Source organism: Limulus polyphemus, unplaced genomic scaffold (genome assembly GCF_000517525.1).
Source record: "Limulus polyphemus unplaced genomic scaffold, Limulus_polyphemus-2.1.2 Scaffold1201, whole genome shotgun sequence".
Taxonomy (NCBI): Eukaryota; Metazoa; Arthropoda; class Merostomata; order Xiphosura; family Limulidae; genus Limulus; species Limulus polyphemus.
In genome coordinates this window covers 43293-55298 of record NW_013666811.1, presented here as the reverse complement: position 1 = coordinate 55298, position 12006 = coordinate 43293, and the positions used below count along the sequence as shown (strand labels likewise).

Sequence of the window (12006 nt, the reverse complement as noted above, 5' to 3'; positions counted from 1 at the left end):
TAGAATGATAGGTTTCTTTTTAGTGAGTGTAAGACACGTAAATACACCAGTTTGATTTTAGAATAACATACTTCAAGCATAGAAGCATTCGCAATTCACTGTTGCCTAATGATACGTCAAAACCTGAGCTGCATAACCTTTTAACTAAAGAACCACAGTTTGTCGGTATCATCTCATAAAATTGTGATGTTCTTTGGAAACCCTGATATAACGTGGTTTCAGCCATTGTTTCTCAGACGACTGTTACTGATTACGGCTAGGACAGCACAGTTCAATCTGTATTCGTTCCATAGCTTTCCCTAAGGATTTTATTACAACTGCACAATTATATTTTAACTTTATCATTTTTAAATATATAATGCCTTATTGCACTTCATGTATATAAGCCTAGTAACAAATGATAAAAAAAGAAGAATATTCTAGTAAATACATTTATTTATCAACTCAGGAATGGAATTTTATAATCTTGAATATGTTTTTTTTTATATTCGTGCACTTGAACTTACACATATAGGTGAATTTTCGACTGCACACTAGGAAAACCCTTGCGCCGATCAATTTTAAACTTATTGCATTAAAATCAATATTAGAACACAGTTGAGATAATATTACTCTATGTTCCTACTCAAATATCAGAACCAGTTTTAACCAGCTGTAGTCGAATTGTGCATAGCCTGCACTTTTAAATCGAACATGTCTAACGACAAAAAATGTTGCGAAACTGTTTACAATAGTGATCAAAATGAAAATGGTTCACTGATTAATGCCTTCGTATTAATGAAACTATGAATAATAAACCGTTATTGTTATCTAAAACAATACTCAGTGAAAGGCATTAATACAAAGAACACGATAAAAGTTTATTGTTTAATGGAAACCGTTTATACCGTTGCAAGCTTCATTTCCGAGTAAAAGTCTTTTAGTCTAACATGAATCATGTGAAGTGGTACAAGAAACTGTAAAATACCACTTTTCCCCCTTTTTTCACTTTCTTCAAATGAAAAATAAATTTCCTATTTCAAATCGAATATTACAAATAGGAACCTTAAGTCTGATAAGCCTTTATCTGCTGATGGCAGACAATTGTGGTGAATAAAGCCAAAGTTACGGCAAAGCTTGAAAAAAAATATTTTATATTAAATGGTATTACTCAAAGTGAATATGCTTTGTATTTCTTTCAACATATAAGCACTAAGTAGCACGAAATTTATAATTCTTAACACTTACATCCATAGCTGTTAGTTTATATCCAGCAGATTGCACTACCTTTTAATTTCCTTTTTTTATACACATGTATATATTTTCACATAATCGTTATTAGTTTAACTCCAAGTATAAATATGCAGATTAAACATTCTTTACAAATTTTCAGATATTATGAAATTAATTATATACAGAAGTTCTCAAATAAAAGAAATTTAATCAGGCAGCACTTACAAAGCTAAAACAATGCTCCTAGAATGAAAAAATGTTTGTGTAAAAAACAAAGTAAAACTTAAGTGAAACTAAAACGTAAAGGCTCTACTGTAATATTAATATATGTGATGGATCCTTGTAGTTGGATCTAATTCTTGTGAAGAGAAAGATCCTGAAACTTAAAAATGAATGAGCACTATTCACATTCTATTCTCTTTTCTACAGGGTATGTTATATTAAAATGATTTTGAATGCACAAATCAGCAAGTCACATGACACTCACAGCTAATATAAAAGCATAGTGAAACAGAATGTATCAAAATTAAATTCTGACGCAGTTGCTATTTTGTAAATAATGTGATGCCACTGAAAACTGATCGCTTTTGAGAAGGGTATGTATCAGCCCTTTCTGATGTAAAATGTTTAAATCAGGGAATTTAGAATTTTCAAGACAGGAATATCCCTTGTACATAACGTCATTGGACAATAAAGGAACATTGGGCAGCAGAACCATCCAGAAAAAGACCAACAACAAGTCATACCCTAGCTGTGGTAAGCCAAACGCCAACATCTTGTAAAAGTAAGTGATATGAAATAGGTTGATATTATGGAGCACTCTTTTAGCATTTCAAGTCTGCAACAGGCATATATAAAGAAACTTGTACAGAAACAGCTTGTACGTAAAACATTAATTTTCCACATTTATGTTTACACAATACAGGTTTAAGACTTAAAACAAATTTCACTTTCAGTCCATTGGTCTGACCCTGTGCATATTTGGTTAATTGTTTTTAACTATTTAGTTTTTAAGCAAAATTTTAATCTCAAATTACACAACACAGTACTGATATGCAATTATATCTTTAAATTCATCTCATCTACTTTGTACTCCAGCAGATCTTCATCCAATGTTTTATACATGCTAGAAAACATACAACTGTTTGCACCACCATATGATGATGTTTAACAATTAGACACACACATATTCCAACACTTCTGGTTGAGTAAACTTCAATTAACTTCTACTGTATATCTATAATACAATGAAAGTAATTATAAACTTGAACTAGCAGTTGAAATGGTCTGACTGCTGAAGCTTTAACATGTTAAATATAAAAAGTGTTTGGATGTACATTTTATGCTTCAGCTTATTTTCATATACTCTTCAAATAACACAATATTGTGTGTAGATTTCACACGTTAAATGCAATATTAAAAGATTTTAACCTTTACTAATGGTTAACATAAAATTCAAATTGAACACACAAAAGAAAGATGTATGACTTTTTCAATATTAACTACAGTATTATTTTCATATACTCTTCAAATAACTGTTTTGTAAAAAGTTATTGTGTTATATTAGAGTTTACTACTTTTATATAGCTCTCAAAGCTGTGTATTGTTACACAAGGATACAAGTAAATACAAAACAATTTTAAACACTACTTAGACCTGAAAAGTAGTCATATGCGTATTATTCACAGAATACTGTAACAATCTGAAATAACTGAAAAGCAATCTCCTTTTAATGAAAATTTGATTAAGGATCCTCCAACTTGTATCAGTGTCTTGAAATCATTGCTCTAGCTACTGAGCTTTTATGGCTTCAAATCCCATACAAACAACATTCAAAACTAGTTCATTACAATATTGTGTGTAGATTTCACACGTTAAATGCAATATTAAAATATTTTAACCTTTACTAATGGTTAACATAAAATTCAAATTGAACACACAAAAGAAAGATGTATGACTTTTTCAATATTAACTACAGAACACATGAATTCATGCAAACCACAAAAAAGATTAGGAATTATCCAATATTTTCAGCATATTTCATACTTAATTTTTTTTTCAAATCAAATCTTGTTGAACTACTTAACAAATATGAGAACTAAATATATTTGTTAGTTTTGTATTAAAAGTAATTTTAAAATGTCAGATTAGTAGGGTAGGTAGGGTTGCAGTCATATGAAAGAATGGGAATGAATATACAGCCAGAGTTTATATCAAGAAGTGTTAGTCCAACAAGATATCCATTGTTATTTCAAGTACATAATACAGACATAAATTTAATTAATGGTTTACTTATACATGTTTTCTGACAAATATTGTGTATATAAATATTCAAACATGCAAATACACACAAACACTTACTGGATCAGAAATAAGTACTCTGAATATATATACATAAGAAAGAAAGAAAGGTACTGTTTTGCTTACTTGATAATTGAAACCATTGGTACTTGGTGAAACTCCATAATCACAAAACTGATGAAAAACAAGACAATTGTATGTTTCACAAATACATCATTTATTCATGACTATTGTTTCACCAGTAAAGGCATTACCAGGTACAGACTGAAGTGTAACAGGTTTATATATGTATAAACAAAGAACCAGAAGTAACATTGACATTCACCTGGAGACAAGTGGAGAGGAGCTTAAGTTGGTATGATCATTAAGAACTTTTTCTAGGTTTGTTTTAGACTTCTATTTATTTCTAAAATTTCCAGACTGTCTAGTTTTTACCTTTTTCAGAAATATGTAATAATTTGCAGTTTTTTCTGGATCAAATTAATGTTTAGTTTCAATAAGGTGGGATACAAAGGTTGAATCCATTTTCCTTAGTTTCCAGCTTCTAGAATGTTCTTTAATTTTCGTTTCTATGGAACATCCTGTTTGACCTACATACACAATATTGCAGTCTTTACATGTTAATTGGTAAACATCACTGTAACTGTACTTTCCGATTCTGTCTTTGTTGTTGCACAACATTTTTCCTGGGTTGTTTTTACAGTAGAAGACTAGTCTGTAGATTTTTTTGTTTAATGTGTTATATATTTTGTGAGAAAGTTTTCCAATGTAGCTCATCTTAAATCATTTCTTTTTCTTTTTGTAGTCGTTTGGTACAGTATGTGGATATAATAATTTTAGATTTATGGTTTTCAGTTTTATAAATAACAATGTTTTAATTAACTTTGTTGTATAGCCATTGTTAACAGCAGTTTGTTTTATAGGTTTTAATTCAGTTTCATAATCTTCAAAGGACAAGGATACAGTGATAAGTCTGTGTAACAAACTATGGAACATAGCAAGTTTGTGAGGTATTGGATATCTTGAAGAAGCATGTATGATAGTGTCACTAGAAGTCAGTTTTCTGAAGATTTTGAAGGAATGTATGCTGTCATTTATGTGAATATTTAAACCCAAAAAATTTATGTTTCCATTTTTATCAAATTGCATAATAAATTTATGTGAATTTAGAAAAGTTACAAAATTGTCAAGTTTTTATCCTGTCCAGAGACAAATCACATCATCAACATATCTATACCAATATTTAACATTTTTTTGTTATTTTCATCCCTAAACAATTTATTCTCTAAATTATCCAAGAAAACTTCTAAAAGTAAAGGAGAGAGGGGGAAACCCATCATTCTGTTTATATATTTGGTCATTAAATTTGAAGTAGTTCTGACCTAGGCAAGTGGTTATTATAGTTTTTAATTCCTGGACTTGAACAGGGTTTACTTTTTCTATATCCATTAAATCCCTAACAATTTGTTTACATTCACTAACAGGTTTAATGCTGAACAGACTACAAACATCAAAAGAAACAATTTTGGCATTATTTGGTATCTCTACATTTTTATTTTTTTCTACAAGCTCCAAAGTTTGTTATACCAAATATAGGTTTAAAACCAGTTAAATTTTTGAAAATATTTTGGGCTTTCTGTACTAGTTTGTTTAATGGGAGCATTAGTATAGGAAACAGCAGGTCTGACATGGATATTAATTTTGTGTAGTTTGGGAAGTCCATACAGACGTGGCAGGTGAAGATTCATAATGTTTAAAGACTTAGCTTGGAGATCTTTAAGTAGCCTATTGCTGTTGTTCAACAAAGATTTGATATTGTTGTTGAAGATTTTGGTGGGGTCTATGTTTAGGAGCATGAAACTGTTAGAATCAAGAAAGTCATTGATTTTACCGTGATAATCTTGTTTTTCAAGTACAATAGTTGTATTACCTTTGTTCGCTTTTCTGATTACTAAACTATCATTATTAATTATAGATTTTTTTGATATTATTTGCTTGGACTCCTCATCTCCATTTTTAGCACAGTTCTCTGAAGAAGACGTTTGAATGATTTTAGGGCGTATATTCTATGTTACAGAGTTAGATTCAACATTAAGTGCTACCTCTATACCTACTGCAAGATTTTCAAAGTATTTTACACTTAACCTGGTTTTAGAACAAAATTTTTAAACCTTTACTAAGTAGATTAGACTCAGTTTTTGTGAACTCAGATTTCAAAAGGGTTACTAACTTAGAATGGAATTGTAAATGTTAATCCTCTACTAGATTTGAACTATTTTCATGTTTAGTCAAATTAACCAGTTTTCTTTTCTGCTACATGTGAGTACCATGTATGAGGTGACTTACATTTTCACACATGTCTCTGTCTAAAACATCAAATTCCACTACGTGAATATGGAAACACAGTTCACTGTGAACTATTTTAAGGTGTGCACTTACATTGTCTCTAACATTGAACCACTTCTTGATCTCTTCTTTTACCCAAATCTTCTTTGCTGATTACAAAACATTTCAGTCTGTACCCAATGCCTTTACTGGCAAAACCATGGTCACGAATAAATGACGTATTTGTGAAACATACAATTGTCTTGTTTTCCTCAATGCTGTAGCTTTATTATACTTATGTTTCTTTAAATGTATTATATGCAGGCATATCATGTTTTATACCTATTTTTAGCAATATAGGAATTAATAAATAAAAAAAAATTTTCATTCTCTTAGTTTCCGTGTAGTTTTTGCATAAACATATGATACTGAAAACTGTTGAAACTGCCTTGTTCCAGTTGCCTTTGTGTATTTGTTCTATATAACAGATAATATCTATTCTGCCCAAGGGGAAGTTGCAGTATTTCCACATTGAAAAGGTCAGTGACTGCAGTGTCCATTGCTGGCCAAGTGGATGATGCCTGTATGTTGTAAACAAATGTTGTGAGATAATGACCAGTTATGTGGTGATGCAGTCACAAGAGAAAGTATACAAGCTTTCTTGCATAATTGAGGCATCTGTTATACCTAGTTCTTTTCTAAAGAAGTCAATCCCAAGAGATGGAAAGCTGTGAATCTATACCCTGACTTGGTAGAAGTACTTGTGTAAGTGTCTAAGCAAATACAAACAGTTTTGTTTTTGTTTTTATTTGTGAATAAAGACTGTGTTCATTTTTCCATCAAATGTGTCTAGTCTCCTTACTTTCTCACAGAAATTTAAAACTCAGTTGTGCTTTCAAACACAGTTACTCTGCAAATTTTCTGTTTGACCCTGCTGTTATTAAGAAGACCTATCTCATAATTGCATGGAAATCAGTTCATCTCTGAAAATCACAGATGATAATATTAATATAACTGTTGTGTCTTCTAATAATACTTATACATTGAACAAACACATTTATATTTCTACTGATTAAATATGTATGATTAAACTACACAATCAATCAAACAATTATCTGGCAAAACAAGAACTCACCTAAAGCTGCCATAAACAATCAAAAGAATTGATATTAAAAATGTAGATACCCGAGAAGAGTCCATCAATGAGTAGACCCTAAAAAACAAAAACAAAACTTAACAAACTATTTATATTGGTTTTAAGATCATGTATATCTAGGAAGAACTAACATTAAAGTTGTGGTATTCAGGTGTTAATCATTGTAATTGTTTGTAGCCAACAAAGAAAAATATTAGAAATTAAATTATTAGATTTTAGTGAGTGAAGAAGCTTAATGGGTAAAAGGAGGAGGAAAAATGGTGCATACTTAGATGGCATGATACATTTAAAACAGGTGGCCATAAACAAATTACATATAATTTTTACAAGATAGAATGTTACAAAACTAATGAAAACTACATAAGGATACAGTACAAGAAAAAGTACTAAGATTTTCAAATAGGGAAATTTACTCCTTAGGACATTTTGACCAAAATTCAGAAATTATATTCATCCTATCAAATATAAAGAAACAATGATTACAAAAGTGTCACCACTCAAGTATTTTGTATACATAATGTGTCTAATTGAATGCTAAAAAATTTTCTTTAATTTACCATTGGTATTCTGACATGGTAGCTCGAGATGTCATGGATGATGTCATCTTGTGAACAACCACCTCACAACTCTTTAAATAAATGCCAGCTCTTATAAAACTATGCTGCTTGCATAAAAGCTTTTCTTTGTGTTCAGCTTGAAGTTCAAATACCAATCTGGGAGTTATACATTTAGACATATGCTCAGAAGTTCATAGAAGTATTTCCTTGATAATACCCCTTTCTGTAGGTCTGAAGAAGAAGAAAAAAATAACACATTTTATTAATATTTGTTTAACTCATATATATATATATAACATTCCAGGTCCAAAGACTACACTTTTATACTTGAAAAATATTGAATATAAAAATTTGAGCTTTCTGTAAACCTTTTGTGAACAATATTATAATTCGCTTTTAATGTTTTCCTTAATTGTAAAACTAAAATCATCAGTCAATTATATCAATCACACTAATTAGTCAGCTGTTTGTGAAGTTGGAATTTTGTTTCACATAATAGTCCATACTAGTAAAATATTTTAAGGAATTTTGTTACTGTGGTAGTTCTGATTCCCAGAGTATTTACAAATCATTTTCTTAAATTCCTGTACAAAACTGAACTACTATAAATGGCAGTTTATTCTGTAGATTTACTACCCTATTGCTAAAGATATGCACACAAGTAGTGAACTTTATACAACAATACTACATTTTAGTTGCTGACTTCAGTAGTCTTTTCCCTAAGTCTCAAAAGTAGTTAAATCAATATGACTGACTCATGTTCTTTTCTTGTGTTAAGGCAATGACTGTGGTAAGCTGCTAAAGATGGGTTATGAATAATTTGAAACATATATAGTTAAAGTCTTGTTTGTTTTTATTATTATTTTTTTCTCTAATTAACCTATGATTCCTTGCAAATTAATCAAGTGCTTGTATAAAATACAGTTATGTCTATACTAGCTAGTAAAGCTTAATAAACAAAATGATAGCATAAGAACTTGTTATTTAAAAAAAACACATGTCCCTCAAGTAAAATGTACTTAATGTAAACTGTGAAAAATATAAAATGATTGCTTACTAGTTTCAAGAATTTTCTACGAAAGCCAAAGATTGAGTCCTATTACAATATTTGTTTGCTAACATAAAAAAAAAGTTGTGGAGTAAATGCCGTTGACATAAAATAACTAAATGTATCTATTTTGTTTAAAAACCCATGGAACATGATTATAAAGAAACCAAGCTGACATGAAAACCTCATTTCTAATTAACCAATCTACAAATCACATGCTAGGAGAAATAATTCTACTGATTAATAACCAGAAAACTTTTATTTCTGTGATTATCTTGAAGTTTGTCCCCTCAATAACCATCATGAACGTTCTAAATAAATAACATGTACTTATCTTACATTCTGAAGAGAAAACAATTGTACACTAGCACTATGATGTGTGTCTTTTAACCAAGAAATATTCAAGGGGTCATCTTGAATACTGTAATCAAGTAGATGAAGAGTTCTTTAATTTGAAGTACTGATAATTCAGAGGTATAGAAAAAGCACTGGTCTTATGCAAGCTGGTTGGCCTTGGGTTCAAACCCTTGTCAGGACAGATTGTTTTGACTTAATTCATCTGCTTTATTTATTAGGATACCAGGTCTTCAAACATCAAATAGACAACACTCCACCAAGCTCACTATAGTATCTTCAAACCTAATGCTTTTAACCTAACACGAAAATTGTCAGAACTCATCAAATCTACATAGATATCATATTTTTAAAAATAAACATACTAATATTACTCTGCATGATATTCTATTCATACTCAAGCTCAAGAATATGGTGTAGAGATTTAGTACAGTTTACTAAAGCAATAATTCCCAATCAAATATGTTCAACTATTATGGAAGAAAACACAAAAATTTTTAATTTCCTAAAAAAAACAAAAAACAATGGATAAAAATCTCAGATGACCAAGACTGTTTGAGGTTAAACATGCAGGTTGTAAATGTTTTCTAAACTGATAAAGTGAAAACAAAAAATCTTAAATCCAGATACAGACTGGTCATAGGCAACTTTCAAAGCTTCATAGAACTGTCATGGAAACAGAAAAAGTTAAATACTGAATAACTAAAAATCTCATTAAATTCACAGATTAGATTGCAGGATGACAAATTTTTGTTTTCAAACTTACTTTACTTATAGTTATAAACACTGATCATTCTTGATATTTTATTTTTTTACATATAACACATGTGAAATGTAATACATTTTTTCCTAAAAAAATGTAAAATTTTAGTATAACAACAATATCTACCTACACTATTATGGTCAATAATATTTGTAACATACACTATTTTGAATTATTCTATGTTAAGTTTAATAATTCATAATATTAAGAATAATCTAAACAAGTTACTCATTATTTCTAAATATCACAACGTTTTTTATAAAATTCACATTAAATTAATGATTCAGTTAGAACTATATTAAATTCCTTTTCTCTAAGCTATTTTACTTTAATTAATGTCTAACATCTTTAATTTTCTATATTTCTTTTGACTCTTTCCATAACATTGTACTTTTGTGGCAGGAAATACGTTGAATTAGTCAACATCGTATCACACATCACTGACAAGTCAACTTCTAAATCTAAGTTCTAAAACATAATAATTATTCACTAGTATTAGTACAGAATCTTACCGTAGATTTTTATGTACAATAAACGCGAAACGATATGTAACCCTTACGAGACCAGAGTTTACGAGGTAGTACTAGTACTAGCACTAGCGAAACGACATATACGCACGCGACCTAAACAGGAAAAATTAATAATAACGTTCTATTATTGTTACTCAGTTTACCCAGAGTAGGCTTATGCCGTTATGCTGACGGTCAATTAGGACTTACTTTTTTGTGTTCTTGTTATGAAAGCATATGTTAAATATTACTGAACATTCACATAACAGTATAACACCATTGCTTTCATCATCCCTGAGTTGAAATAACATTCAATTTAGTACTTTCAACAGTAATATAACAACACTATTGACTTCGGAACAGCCTACTAACATGACAACAGTCTATACACTGTTACCTTTAGGCTTTACTATGAACGCACAAGGCGCCCTCTATCACATTCTACAGAGATAGTCACAGTATCGTTTGAACATAGGCTTCGAGCAGCTAACGGCGGATATGATATAGCAGCTGCAATGTCAGGGCTCATTTCTAGTCATTCCCAGTTACCTTTGTTTACGTGACCATGAGAGCGTCGCTCTTGGCCAATCATGTCTTTAAAAAGTTGTTGCTTTCATTGCAAAGCGTTTTTTGTTGACTAAAACCGAAATATAGAGAGAGTACTAACATATGTGCATAAACAAGCATTCTTTACTGTATAAATTACATTTTTACTCAACTATTGGCAACGCGCACGTCTATCTATTTGAATACATGTTTTCCATTGATAACAGTATGGGAAATCAATCTCAAACAAGGCTAACTAGAGAAATTTCGAAAGAACTGTAGTTACTGAAATTACTCACACTTTGGAAGTGTAAGAATTTTAGAAATATATATATATATATATATATATATTGTTTAGTGAACTTGCGTATTTCATACTCTAATTAATTTACTGTTAATGGTTTTTTGTTGTTGTTGTTAAGCGCAAAGCTACATAATGAACTCGATTTTTAACGTTATGAGGTCTCAGACTTGGCAATGAGCCACCGGGGGGAGGAGGAGGGGGGGGAGGTTGTTGGTGATTATTTTATAAAGGTACTTTAAGTTCGTTTCATGAATGAACATATTAACTTATGCTTACATGAAACAGCAATATATTATATGAAAAGTTCCTTCAGATATTTTACAAATAATTTAGAATAACATAATGGCACCAATCAGTGAAGTAATTATAAAACACCAGCAAAAACTAATTATTATAAAAACTTGTGAATAAAAATCAAGAATATTATATAATAATACACCAACTACACAACATGGTGTTGTTCGAAAACCTTTATTTAGTATTTCGGTATACATTACATAAAAATTATATAATCAAACTTATGTGTGTGTTTAAATACAGTTATAAAACATGAAATGTATTACATTTCTGTATATTTGGGTATGTACAATTAAAGTAATGGGGACGATGAACAAAATGCATATGGCACCAACCAGCTGTGTCTAAATTGGTAGTAGACAGTTAAAACAGATGGACTACCAGTCACGTACGATTTCAATACATAGAAAACTATTTTGATTGGTTGAAATAACATGTCAATCGATATCCAGGTGTTAGGTGCTCAGTACAATTTCTCATGCCAAGATCGGCACGGAGTTTAACAAACGTCCACATCTCACCACGGTTTATTGAAATACAAATTTAGGATTGGTACCAACAGTATTTTGAAATAACAAATTGAACTTGTGTAAAATATTGTTACGTCTCCGTTTGTTAATTAATTTTCCGTAAC

The 12006-nt window shown here is 30.2% G+C and overlaps 1 protein-coding gene across 4 annotated transcripts in view; it reads right to left on the bottom strand.

Moving 5' to 3' along the window:
* Positions 1–10641, bottom strand: part of LOC106462578 (signal peptide peptidase-like 3) — a 47788-nt gene extending 37147 nt beyond the window's left edge. Inside the window, exons 1-3 of one of the 4 annotated variants that reach the window (XM_022389872.1) lie at positions 10436–10641; positions 7552–7782; positions 6974–7051 (exon numbers count right to left, since the gene is read on the bottom strand). In XM_022389872.1, the coding sequence (XP_022245580.1) occupies positions 6974–7051; positions 7552–7730 (257 nt within the window). In that variant the 5' untranslated portion in view covers positions 7731–7782; positions 10436–10641. The other 3 variants (XM_013922514.2, XM_022389874.1, XM_022389873.1) reach the window with 3 other exon arrangements.
* Positions 10642–12006: the final 1365 nt, after the last annotated feature.